Raw genomic sequence first — 14,258 nt, 5'->3', positions numbered from 1 at the left:
TAACCTCTACCCATCCCTAACCTTAACCATGAGTAACCAATCCAAATACAAGACTTTTGGCATTTTTACGTTTTTGATTGCATTCACAGATTTTTATAAAACTGAGGTTATCCAAATGGGGACCTCAAAAGATGTCCCCAAAAGTAGGGAAATTTCAGGTTTTACTACACTTTGGGGACAATTTGGTCTTCAAATGTGATCTATGCAAAACCACACACACACACACACACACACACATGACCAACACTAGTCAAAACACAGAAATGAGACCCAAAGTGTCATTCTTAACTGTACATCTTTATTTAACCCAAATTTGACCGTGACACATGGATGATCAGAACATTTCATACAACCATTATCCCCCCCCCCCAAAGACAACGGCTCACGACACAAGTTACTCCATATCTGACATAGTAGCCTGGTAACATCACACTTTTACGCACCAGTACAGCGGTTCATTTTCTTTAAAAATAATCACCAAATGATTTTTTTAAAAAATGCTGGCGATAAATCATTTATTGTGTGTCACATTTTATTTTTGACAGTACAACGCAGTTCACAGTATGGTGAAAGTGAAGCTTCCGGAATGATCCGCAGGTACGCGAGCATGCTGCTTGCCTCCGGTGACGGAGGCTGTCTAATGTGGATATTAGAGTACTATTAAAAACAAGAGCCACAGTGTCAGGAACAGCAAAATAAAAAGCACAGTCAGCCAAACTTCTTAATGAGGGCAGCAGACACAACCAGCTATATGCTGAACATAAATAAATCTTTCATTGTTTATATCTGCAATCCCTTGTGCGGGGAGATAAAAAGCAAGTGTGGTAGGAACAGGCAGGAATAAAAGAGTGACCTTCATTTCATGCCATATTGTATTTTGTGTTTATGGTCATAGGCCCTGGTGACCTTTGACCCCACATTATGTGAAGGTCAAAGGGCAGGGGGGTCAAAGCAGTGGTTTCAGCATTGGGTTGTAGGCAGTGCTGCTGTGTTCCCTACATAACGTTTAGCATTTGTTACGTATACTAGCCCTATACATTGTGATAACTAGTATCAACCTTGACAAACGGGTCAAGAATCTGGATGAAGATCATCGGGGATTGCCAACTGCTTCCTATCTAAATGGACATTAACTGGTGGCACTTAGACAAGGCCAGTCCTGATAAGGACGCAAAAGGGAAGGTGTGAGCGGCCCAAACTGACTTGAGCACAAATGGACTTGTGGAACTCAGCTTAGCGTCTGGGTTGGACGTCATGTCATGTTATTCCACACTAAGATGCAGCAGTTCACTGGGAAAGATTTAACAAAAATAAAGTACTGCGTGGCGATCTTCCATGTGTTGGGTAATCAGGATGATTGGTTAACTGCTCACATTGCAGTCAAGTCCTGTTTGGTTTCTGACTACATGCCCTGAACATGCCAAATCCCAGTGAGATTCCTTCATGGCCATCAAGATCAGTGCTCATCTCCATTCAGATAACAGAAATGCACGGGCAAAGGCAAAATGGGGGGGGGGGGGGGGGAGGGTCTATCAACAACCAAGCCTTAGATGGCCCAATGGCTGCAAGACAAGGTGCTTTTCTCATAAACTTGACAGCTCTTCCACGGCGCTCTGTGCGACTGCTGGGGGTCATGGGGGTCAGCAGAGAGGTTCGGGTTCGAGAGTGAGCCCAACCCTTCCCCCGCACATGCATGGAATCACAGTGTAAAAACACAGAAACAGCTTGGGCATGCTCCACAGAACGGCTCACGCGACGCGTCACGACACGACTGACGTCTTCATGAACCCGGCGCCGAGACGCCAGATGGGTTCGGGAGATTTTACAATTGGATCATTTCCTTTTTTTTTTTTTTTTTTTTTATAACATTACGTTACTACAAGAATCCACATAAAACCTGTCACAAGCATTTCTTTATCCCAACAATCGTGATTATTTTTAAGAACTCAGTCACAAAACGACAAAGCAAACGGTCCGGAATAAAAAACGTGAGATGCTCAAAAGAATGAACAACACAATACATCACTGTTAAACAACCCTTCACATTTAAAACATGACCGTGGTCGTCTCTTCTCTTTTTCCGTCTGGCATAAAGGAAAGCCACACAGTTTTCAGGTACTGAGACAAGCTGTACTTTTTATTATGATTTTAAAAGGAAAGGTCAGGCGAGATTGCCACGTAAGCTGCATACTCGTGTGGGAGGCTGGGCGGAACTCCTAGAATGTTCTGGAAGTTTATGCAGACGCAGGTGGGCTTGCTGTCTTGGCTGATTTAGAAGCAGAAAGCACACGTTCAGCATATAACGACTACTGTAGCCCTATCTGAACTACCCCTTCGTTGGTAGCTCTATTGATTAGCAGGCTTTGTCGCCTGTCAGCCGCACACCTTTCGGTTTAGAAAAAAATACCTTTTAACGTACAAAACAACGTACAAAATGAGCACAATTTGCAACAAATGTTAACCAGATTTACTAGCAACGGAATACTACCTCTGGCATCAAAGGCGAGAGTTTGATGAGACCCTCATGTGAAGCAGCTTGCGAACCGCAGCACTTAGCGCAAATCTCACTCCTTTTGGTACAAAATACAGAAATCGCCGGCAGTGTTCAGGCCTGGCATAGGCGGCTCACCGAATGCACAGAAGACGGCCTTTACGGACGGCCTGTGCCGCTGGGTATTCTTCACGCAATACAAATTCAAACACAGGTCGCCTTGGCGAAAGCAGGATGCGGGCCTAGCAAAGTACGATTTAGACACCGGGCGAAAAGATAAACAAAAAAAAAACACTCGATACATGCATGCTGTGGTATAGCCTGTCCTGGTTTCACTCTCTAATGTTACACTCAACAAAACAAGATCCTTTGTTATTTAATCTACCCCGAATGTAAGCCCAACTAGCTACACATACTTTTAGATATGCACTATACTTTTAGATATGCACAAAGGTGAGCCGTTCATTAAAGTGTAGCTACAGTGTTCTGTGGTGCATGGTGTGGCTAAAGAAAGCTTCGGTCAATGCCTAGGTTTGGCTGCATATACATGTAGCGTGCCCGAAAAAAAGGAATATCTCTAACTAACGGGTTTAAGTTGCCTAAACGAAAATGGAGAACGAAAAACAAAAGAAAGCACAGAGAAAACTCATGCCACACAAAGACTGGCTTTCGCGTGCTGTAATTAACTATAAAGCACAGCATCATGCAAAAGCTAATAAACTGCTGATGAATATGCCAAAACATAGGACGTGCATAAAGAATACTGCAAACCAAACAATTTCATAAATAATCATTGTAAATACCACCTAGCGCTAGATCAACCCAATCATTTGGTCATATTCTGCAAAGATTTATATATAAAGGTCTAATGTTGATGTTGAATGCCATTCATTGTGTATAGGGCACTAATCCAAAATATACAAGATGCATTATTTTGCTTGCTTGGGTCAAAGGGCTGTTCCTTAGTGAGCAATTTCAATGAAGGTCACCTCACATGTGTGCCACGTCCTGTGGGGACCAGCGGGAGGAACATATTACTCTAACCTTAGAGACATCAACACACGCCTAAGATTGATCTAGATGTGGTATTCAGAAAGGCACTCTCTTTTTCTTTCTGTCTTTCTTTCTTTTTTCTTTCTCTTTCTTTTTCTCTCTCTCCCTCCCTCTCTCTCCCTCCCTCTCACTCTCTCTTTCTCCCTCTCTTTCCCTCTCTCTCCTTCCGTCTCTCCCTCTCTCTCCCTCCCTCTCTCTCTCCTTCCCTCTCTCTCTCTCTCTCTCTCTCTCCCTCTCTCTCTCTCTCTCTCTCTCTCTCTCTTCTTTGCACCGAGCACACTGAAGAGTTTCAACACAATGAGAACCACTGGGCCGGAAAACACACAGACGGGTCCACGGGAGACGAAAGTAATTCCAGGCGTCACGACAGCACCGGGCCGGACCCGGCCAGACGGTGATGGCTACTGAGGATGCTCCTACAGCTTCTCTACAGGCAGCCTGACTGCTATAAGTGCTGGCTACAGAGGAGGGCGCCCAGGGACCATGCGGGCCTCATGAGGCGCCCCCTGTTGGCAGAGTAACATTGTGGCACTTGAACGTCTCTTCAAATGATTAAAAAAAAAAGCTTTGTGTATAGAATAGAAGTACAGTGTTCCCCTTCATGTTTTGCAGCTGCTAGCTAGGTCAGAGGAAGCTAGGACAGAAACGAAACACCCGATGAAGGTTTCTCGTACGACAAATAAACGAAACGACAAATAAACGTCCAGATATATTTATGTGACTCTACATCGTTTATGCCTAAACCTATGTAATCTTGCAAATATCAAAATGAAGTCAAATTCATATACGTTAGGAAGTAGCTGGCGACACTTGGCCGCTCGCAATCTGCTTCATGGGGTTCTCCTGTCGTGGATTTACTTCTGCGGGTTCGACCTCATGATGATTGGCTTCCTGTTGACGTACGTCGCCCAGTAAGCCAAGTTGAAGATGAAGAACAGGACGGGGAAGATGATGCGTGATATCTTATCCACTCTGCTGACGCGGTTGTAGGATTTCTTGGCCTCGACCATGTGCTCCTCCACCTTGGGCATCTTCACGGGCACCGCGGTGGCGCTCTTGGCGATGGTGGTCAAGCCCGGGTCCTTTGCCACGTTGATGGCGTAGGTCGTCCCCACTATGTTGAACGTGTTGTTGGCTTTCTTGGAGAGGGAGGCGGACTCCCTTCTCTGAATGATAAAGGAGACACTCATTACAGCAGCTCGAAAAGACAAACGCCACTAATTAATTTCCGTCTAATTAGTATCAAGGGGTAGCAGGACGGTAGAGAGGAGTTTCCTGATTGAATTAAACGGCAGACATCTTTTATGTTTAAGTAGTACGGTAAATCAGCCCAGAGAGATACGGTGCACTCTTCGTATAACTTCTACAAGTTCTATAAGTCTATATGTTAATGTGCATTAAGAGGATGATGCTGTTTGAGTTCTTACGTATCCATGGAAACCTGCATCCTCCATTCCCCAGCCTTAACCAGTTCTTATCTCAAATCTTCCATTATTCAAACTTCATAATATACTGGGATACTAATAATATGATTTGTGAGGGTAATTTAGATGCACTATTTGTAAATGCATGAACTGAGATGTATTATTTGGTAGTCTACAAAACTATGAAGAGCCGCATTAAACATACAACACTAATTTTGTCATATAAATATTAGATATAGCAATAATTATCATTGCAGTTATATTTCTCAAGGTGAATATTTTAAGCAAAACAATATAGAGCGTATAGGCATGATTTGTTAAACATAATTTTGAAAGGTACAACAGGAGATCCTCTCTAGAAATTGGAAACCACAGATCCTGGTCAGAAATCTTCATTCTTCTGAGTAATCTCACCCAAAAAGGTTTCACCATCAATACCCTAAAGGCTTGTGTCAATACAAGCATCACACTTAAGCATCACACTGCCTGCCCCATCATCTGACGATATTTTCTGAAAAAAGACCCTCTCAACAACTTCTATTCTACGGGGCGTCCACTGCGGCGTTCTGGGTAATTTAGCAGTGAACGTGTCGGCATGGGACGAGTGCAATGAATGATATACGCCAGAAGGCTTTCAGCACACGCGTCTGAACGTCATCCGCTACACTGTAACTGCTTCAATCCGACAGAAAAGCGGGAGAGAAAAGTTAATAGCAGCACCCGCAGGTTAGCGAGAGGCCGTTTGGGGATTAAGTGAAGGAAAAAAATTTTTAAAAACAAACCTCACAGACTCACAGCTCACGCTGAGGGACAGTGTTAGCTGGTACAATCGCCCTTGTGAGCTGGAAGGGACTCCCCAGCACGTCCGCCCTAAACGCAGACGCCTCTTAAGCGATTTAATTCTTCCCCTCCGACCCATGATTCAACGGAAAACTCAGCCGACGCACGCCGGGGTGATTAGGTAACGGATTTGCAGGAAGGATCGCGACTGGCTTTCACGATAAAACTCGCTTACGAAAACTTGCATCATTTATGTTTGGTCTTTAAGCGGCGTTTAGGTCTGTAAGGTTGGCCGTATTTCCTTCCCGGAGACTTTTATAGGTATGAAAGTCGTTCTCAGGATTTCTCTGTTTGCCGTTTTACGGCATCTGTCAAATTCCTCCATGGGCGAGAATAAAGTTCCTGATAAAACTAACAACAGCATTAATTGTTAAGCGGCACATATGGTGAGACGCGTCATTGTAATTACTGTGATATTCAGCGTCTGCGGGATACAGATTGAATTTTTACTTAAGGACGTGTCAGTGAGGCTACGAGGAGAGTTCTGAGGATGACCTCATGGAACCTGGGCTCGTCTGACCCGTGGTTCTGCCAACACGTAGTCCTGCATGATACCATACAGTCCACACGCATTGGATGGAAGAATCCAGAAATGATGAGACAAGGGAAACATCCACCCCCACCACGGATTATTATTGTGCACTGCCCCCCCACACGCACAATTTCATATCATCCATCCACCTGTCTGTCCGTCCGTCCATCCATCCATCCATCCATCCATCCATCCATCCATCCATCCATCATCTAACTGCTTATCCTAGTCAATGATCCTGTCATTAACAGTCTTGTTCTTCCCACTGGGATGGAGAGGGGGGTGTCACTGTTAAAATGCATTGACCCCTGTGGGGGGGGGGGGCACCACAGGGAGCCATTGCTTGTTTATAGTGGTAATAATGGTGGTGTTGGTGGGGAGGGGGGCTAAGTCTCTCTCCCCCACTTGCCTGTGACTTAATCCCCGAAGACGTGGGAGACCCCACTGCACAGCTTCCAGTTTCCAGCTCCCAGTTTCTCTGGTTCCCCAAGTCGCTCTGTCCCGCCCATCCAAAGAACGGCGAATCAAGACGGACCTCATTTCATATTCATAATGTGTGGGTCACATGAATGTCTTTTTAGCCATTTATCAGAAAGCAACCCCCCCCCCCCCATTCCAAACCGCTGACGATTTTGCCCTTTCCTTTCCTCCGGGACTCCTGATTACTTAGGCAAACCTGTCACCCTGTCAGGCTGGAAGCGGGAAGCCTGTCGGTTACCGTTTCGCTCTCCCGCTAGGGCCAGCCCTAATCACGCCCCTGAGCGATGGAATCAAAGCGTTGCTGCAGACGACAGAGATCCCCGGGAGGACGCCCCGGCTCCTCTGCAGCTCCGACGGGCCCGTTAGCTTTGAAGGGATCTGTCTCCGCCAGAATCATCCTCAGGAAATCCACAGCATCAGCTGGACGGGAGCTGCAACGTAGCGCGACGTCACCCACCCTCATTTCCTGAGCCTCCTTCTTGCCATCCCAGGCCCAGCTTCTCTTGGTGAAGTAGTTGACGGTGGCGAACTCAATGAGCGCCGAGAAGACAAAGGCGTAGCAGACGGCCATGAACCAATCCATGGCCGTGGCGTAGGCTACTTTGGGCAGCGAGTTCCTAGCGCTGATGCTGAGGGTTGTCATGGTGAGCACAGTGGTGACACCTGAGGGGAGGCACACAACCGATTATAAGCCTTACGCCATTATCACTGTGTTTAAAACATCATATAACGATATAATAATTACATTCCTGGAGGTACAGCGACTTCTACTGGTTGACGCCGTAAAGGTCAAGCTACTTCAAAATTTCACTGAATAGTTTGACTGTACAGTCCAGGACCAACAAATTAAATTCTGAAGGAGTGCACAGTATGCAGAGGATAGACAAAAAAAGGCACGGATCTTATGGAATCAACGTTTTTCAGGGATTTCCTGTGTGCTGTCATTTCAGTCACAGTTTCAGCTGGAGGTAGCATTCAGGATACAGGGCTGTTTCCAATATCACTGCACGACTTCCTGCAAATGACATCATGTGACATGTTGGGGGGGTAAGGAGGGCTTCATCTGGGCATGGGAGTGGAGACGGGTTCAAGAAAAGGGTAGAGATGAGGAATCATAAAAGTGATAGAGAAATAAAATGAGCCTCAGGCTGCAGAACGGACGGCAGTTTGGTCAGGTGGTAGGCGTCACCTGACCTCGCCCCGCCCTGGGATGTTCTCATGCCTCTCCCTGTCATACAGCTCCCTCAAACCTCCATAATAAGCAGACAGGGGAGAAAAAAACAAGAACAATTATGAACAGCTAGAGTACGAAGCACAGAATATTCCGGAAGGTCCTCATTAAACTTTGTAAAAGTTTGGGGCGAGACACAGAACCCCAGTGCGCTGAATCCGCTCGTCTCCCATGATCCTTCTGGCGCTGGACGTCCATTCTTTTGCTGAGCAACGCTGGCGCTCGAGCAATAAATCATGGAATCGCACGTGGGCGTGTAAAAAAAGCCACAAACAGGATTATCCACGGGAAATATCAGGTCACGTCAGGCGGAGGAATCCCGGCGCTGGCTCACGCTCGCCGGCCCGCTCGTTAATTAAATATAAACTTCTCAGCTGACATTTCTGAGGCGACGCTGGCGTCCGTGTCTCTGTACCCCGGTGGGCTTTCAGAGGTCCTGCTATTTAAAGGGACGGCGGTCGCCATGTTTCTTTAAGCGCCATGACGGTCTCTGACGAAAAGGTTAATGGGAAAGTAAACGGAATCTCCCGAACTGCCGGCACTGTGGGAGGAAACTCTACCCCAGAGAGCGGCGGGTGCGGCAGGGGACTTAAACGTATCTCAGATTCCCTGTCGCAGTCCTGCACCGGCGTGTCAGTGGGACTGGGCCACTCACAGATATCCGCTCCCCTCCCCCTCGGCTGAAATGCCCCTTGTGGAATTTTTACATTACCTCTGAGACAGAGAGCTCCTGTTGGCCAAACCCTTTCTGGGGGCCCTAAGCAAAATCTGATTAATCTAGTTGTCATTTGTCATTTTCCTTCCCGTTCTGATAGGCTGGTCGGTGGGGGCGCCCCCTGGTGGTCGCTGAGCCCTAAGCAGCCTCTTAATTTGCCCTGGGGACGCCGACTGAGTAGCTTGATGAGTCTGCTGCTCTAGCTTGGGGCACGATGGAAATTCTGGGAGATGGGATATGAGAATGGGGAGGGAAGCAGCTCCGTCCTCCTGCTTGACTGTAAACTTGCTGGGCTGTTAGGCTGAAATCTGATCATGTGACCCTGATGTTATTCTAATGATCTATTGACCTTTATGGCCTGTATGTGTGTGGGAGTCCTGGCTTCCAGCCCTGGAAATGTCCGCAGCGGTACAGGAAAGGGGCCAGATGAGAGAGGCCCGATGGTCGATCGCCCTCAGGCACGGCTATGTTCTCACTCCCGATGTTCCCCATTCCGTAGCCCGGCCGGCTGATGCAAGGAGAGCAGATCGCGGTGTCACCATCCCCTAGGGCAGCCTGCCACACCGCTCCATCCCAAGCCCGTTCTAAACGAGCCTCCGCTAATCAGTAATTAATTAAGTGGTTTTCTACAGCCTCGCTAATTACAGGTCAATCTGATTGAGTCTGAATTCCCGGGAGCTCCGAAACGCCCAGAGAGCACCATGGCAAGATTCACCCCCCGCCCACCTTAACTCTACCCAAACTCAACTTTCCAAGTAGGAGAACCACTGTTGTGAGAGAGACCAGCTGATGTCGAGGTCCTCAAAAAGGTCAACGCGTAAGTCTGACCTCTAGCGGATTATAAAGCACGTACTGCCGACATCCCGAACCAGACGTACTGTACATAGACCCTGGGACCAGACATACAGACATCTGTTGATCCCGGCACCGGGGGACTCACCGAAGACGGTGCGTGCTGGGACGGACTCCCGGTTCAGCCAGAAGGAAACCTGGGACAGGATGACGGTCATGATGCAGGGGAGGTAGGTCTGTATGACAAAGTAGCCGATCTTCCTTTTCAGATGGAAATAGGCTGTCATCACTATGTACTCTCCTGGAAGGGGAGAAGAGGAGAGAAAAGGGGGAGGAGCTAATCAGTCAAACAGGTTGGGGTTGATCCATATCCAACCAAGGTTGAACCCCCACCTTGTGCCCTGTGTCACTGGGAAAGACTTCAGTTCCCCCAGAAGAGATGGATGGATGGATGGGTGGATGGAGGAATGGACGGAGAGACAGATAGAAAGAAAGACAGATAGAGTTTAGTCTAGACACTAGCATACACACAACCGAAGTCAGATGATCTCACTCGGCGGTGATCTCTGAGCGTAACAGTGTGAGTTTACAGATGCAGCCCCCCCCCCCCCCTCGCCCGCCTGTGTGACGATCAGAGCCTCATCTGTGATTCTGCGCCGGTTTTTTGAGGTGAGCGCGTTCACGGGCCGAGCTGCTTCCTCAGCGCTTTGCGCCCGCGAGACGGGGTGGCCTGAAGGGGAATGTCATCCGAAGATGACTGCTGATATTTAAAAAACGGGGAAGCGCTCGTCCTCAAAAAGAAAAAAGAAAAAAAATCTGCTGAGCCGCGACTCTCTGTGCCGCCGGCGGCTCCGAGGAGGACAAAAGTGACGGGATCGTCGGGCAGAGGAGCGTTTTGTCTGGGAGGGAGGCGACGGCAATTAAAGGGGGTGCGGGCGGCGGCTCTGGGGGCATTAATCAGCTTTGGCCCCTGCTGTCACATGCGGCAGGACATGAAGGACAGAAGAGGGACAGGATGTCTCCCCGTGGGCTAGCGTGCCAGGACAGCACTAATAATAATAATAGCAATAGCAATAGCAATAGTAAGAATCACAGTCGTATTAACAATGATAAAAGCAGTACTGAGGTACCTGGGATAGGCTACAGGCCGCCCTGCAAGCAGGATAAATGACTGGAAAATTAATGGATAGATTAATAATAATAATGAAACAAATGAGAAATATTAAGAATAAGAAAGAAGTAGAATAACCCCATGCAACCCATAGTTGGAAAATGGATGGATGGATGCCCAGTTCTACTAGGGAAAAGAGTCACCCCCCCCCCCCCCAATCTCTGACAGCAGAGGGCTCCAGACCTCATGATTAAAATGTGAAATTGGTAACGACTCCACCCTCTCTGTCTGCTGATGAATGCAGAAATAAAATAAAACAAGTGCTTTGTACGCCTGCGGAGTGCCACCGCTGCCGTGACGTTTGGGGACGTGCGGGGTCACCTGTGCTGGAGCTGATGGTCTCCTTGCCGATGACGTGGCCCAGCAGGTCGTACTGATTGAGCCGCGAGCCGTCCTCTGCCACAGCGACGGAGCGCTCATCCCCTTTGGTCCAGATGTAAACTACTTCATTGTTGGTATAGGCATCTGGGGCGGGGGGGGGGGGGGGGTGATTATGGGTACGTGAGGTCCGTGACACTCCAGGATGATTCCTGGGCAAACGCCTCGACCGGTAACATGCGAGGGAAATGAAGTGCGTCTACTGGAAACAGCAGCGGATGTTTTCGAAAGGAAGGAGACACGGGATGGGAACAATCGTACTGGGTGAGACAGGCTCAGCATTACTCATTAAAGCAATTTTAATGGCTGGAATGCAGCATTACCCACTTTCTCTGTTAAAAAGCTCCAGGCGAAATATTCACGGCTTGATCCGAGTTGCAGCTTCATCTATAACTGACCAAAACGGGCAGCGATGTGACCTTTCAAACACCAAGTGAATATTCCTCTTTCTATATCCCCAGGTATTTACCGGGCAGTTCATTAAAACCCGGTCTGGTTACAGAGTGGCATTGCTCATGTGCTGTCGGCTTCTCTACGGAATGACTGCTCCCGGGTTTTGGGCCGCGCGCCTTTCCGGCAGTGGAGAGCAGCTGCAGGCCGGGACGGCGGGTTCACGCCGGACAGCTGGCGGTACGAACCGCGGCGGCAAAATTGGATTCTGGGTCTTTATTATAGCGGTATGTGTCTTTGTTATAGAGGTCTTTTGTTGATGCATGAGTTTTCCTCAGGAATATGGCAGACCGAGGTACGTACACACACACACACACACACACGCACACACACTGGTTTACAATTATATCTGGGGACTCTCCATTCATTTCTTAACCCCTAGCCAGCCCTAAGCTTAACCATAAGTACCCAAACAAAATAAGAGACTTGTCGTATTTTTAGTTTTTTTTACTGTAGTCACAGATCTTTGTGGGGACCTGAAAAATGGTCCCCACAATGTCAAGAAAACGGACATTTATTTTATTACATTGTGGGGAACATTTGGTCCAAACAATGTAATATAGACATAATTCACACACACACACACACACACACACACACACACACACACACACACACACACACACACACTCAAGTTTATCTTCCTATCTAAATGGAGACCATTCATTCATTTCTATGGGAAAAACCCTAATCCCAATCACGACACCCTTAACCTCTACCCATCCCTAACCATAACCATAAGTAACCAACCCAAATACAAGACTTTTGCCATTTTTACTTTTTTGATTGCATTCACAGATTTTTACAAAACTGAGGTTATCCAAATGAGGACCTCAAAAGATGTCCCCAAAAGTAGGGAAATGTCAGGTTTTATAACACTTCGGGGACAATTTGGTCCTCAAAAGTGATCTATGCAAACCCACACAGTTTTCTACACACCAACACACACACAGATACAGTACACACATGCGCACATGCAAATGCATAATCCATATGCTCAAACATACTAAACAGTCCTTAAATTACTATATATTAGCAGTATAGCAGTATAGTAAGGACATTTGACATCAGTCTTGTTTTTTAAGCATTTGTATGATTTTTAATTTTTGAGTAGGTAAACGTTAAACGCCATTTCACCGTTAATACAGTGAAAACCTGACAGGCCCCCCACACTGATCAGTCTGCTAAAAACTGGAACAAAGGCATCCATAAAATCTTTTCAGAGAAACAAAGCTCAGGGATCAGGCCCGGGACTGGCTGCCCAGAACCGACAGTAGCTAACAAAGGGGTTTAATTACGAGCCCAACCCCACATACGGGCCTCATAAAGAGCTGATTACTCACCGGTGCGGCAAAGGGCCCCCATTCTTATAAATACACGTCTGATGAAGGTGATGCTCACCGTTCAAAGTGCCATAATTGCACGGGTGAAAACTGGCGCACGCAGGAAAAAGGCATGCTGGGAATTCCGGAACAAGGCCGGCTGTCTTGAGTCAACCTGTCCCAATATATCTGTTTAATCCAGATATCTAATGCCTGTATTGTTACTTTCTTTTCCAAAGAGGCTTTGAAGCCATATTTGCTGATATCCTCTGGGAAATTTCATAAAGACTTTAATCGATTCATGCGTCGTTACGCTGGGCCACCTGAACTAAAATTCAATTACTGGCAAGGAAATGTGCATTTGGAATTTTGAACACTGAACACAGAGTCTGACTTGTGATAGTGACGTTGAAAACAAATCGCTACACTAATTCGGCATTAATTTTGCCGCTATGGTCACTTTGTGGGTCTTGCCTACTGTATATTACAAACGGAGGAGATACTTGAGGAACAGAACATTTGGGCTTACAGCTTCCAAACTTGAGCGGGCAGGCATGGGCGTCCATGGGGAAGTCCTCCAGGTGCATGGGACACTCGGCGTGGATGGTCAACCTGGCGGAGACAGGACAGGGCACTGACATGAGATGACAGTGGATCCTTTAGACAGGACAGGGCACTGACATGAGATGACAGTGGATCCTTTAGACAGGAGCCCCATACTTACAGTTCCTGTCCCTTTGGAGAGCTGTTTTTTGTTTTTTGGAATAATTCAGGTCAGATATGTCCTTCAAAGGTACAACAGCTTAACTACACTTCAACGGATACCTTAAGGCCACAGTTCTGTGTCCTTAATTCCGTTGTAGTTGATTTCCTGCAATCCCCAACTCCGATATCAGCACATTTTTTTGCATCCCTCCCTAACCCACCCAAATGCAGTGTTTCCCCCCAGCCAATGGAGGCGCTGTTGTACACAGAGATTACTCTGGAGTGTCAGAACGGCGGGTGGGGGGAGTGGGGGGGGGCGGGGATGGTGGGCATGCTTGGCTGCCGCAGCTGTGTTGACTGCAACTCGTCAGTTTCACGGTCAGTGAGTCTCGCTCTTCCTGTCACCCGCCAGATCGGACAGACGCTCCCGCATTGCAACAGATTTCTATAAAAAAAAAAAACAATCTCCGTCTTTACCAGTTCATCCGACTGATTCATTACTGACCCACCCGAGCGTGTGATCCCGCTGTCCGGATTATCTCTGTGGGTCAGACCTGGAGCCCCTGGTGACAGTCTCCGAGTACGTCCTCCATCTCCGCTCGCGTGCTGTGACACTCATCTCCCTCACCATCATCCCGTATCATTGCCTTCTCTTGGGCTGTAGCTGATGACCA

General features: G+C 47.5%; 1 protein-coding gene across 1 annotated transcript in view; it reads right to left on the bottom strand.

The window, feature by feature from the left end:
- Positions 1-278: 278 nt before the first annotated feature.
- Positions 279-14,258, bottom strand: part of gabra3 (gamma-aminobutyric acid type A receptor subunit alpha3) — a 67,554-nt gene continuing 53,574 nt past the window's right edge. Inside the window, exons 6-10 of the mRNA XM_023844760.2 lie at positions 13,409-13,491; positions 11,051-11,194; positions 9,707-9,859; positions 7,278-7,483; positions 279-4,710 (exon numbers count right to left, since the gene is read on the bottom strand). Coding sequence (XP_023700528.1) covers positions 4,399-4,710; positions 7,278-7,483; positions 9,707-9,859; positions 11,051-11,194; positions 13,409-13,491 — 898 coding nt within the window. The 3' untranslated portion in view covers positions 279-4,398. The remainder of the gene's footprint in view (positions 4,711-7,277; positions 7,484-9,706; positions 9,860-11,050; positions 11,195-13,408; positions 13,492-14,258) is intronic.

The sequence above is a fragment of the Paramormyrops kingsleyae genome, chromosome 24 (genome assembly GCF_048594095.1).
Source record: "Paramormyrops kingsleyae isolate MSU_618 chromosome 24, PKINGS_0.4, whole genome shotgun sequence".
NCBI classification, from domain to species: Eukaryota; Metazoa; Chordata; class Actinopteri; order Osteoglossiformes; family Mormyridae; genus Paramormyrops; species Paramormyrops kingsleyae.
Note: the sequence above shows the minus strand (reverse complement) of the source record. Positions and strands in the feature narration are given on the sequence as shown.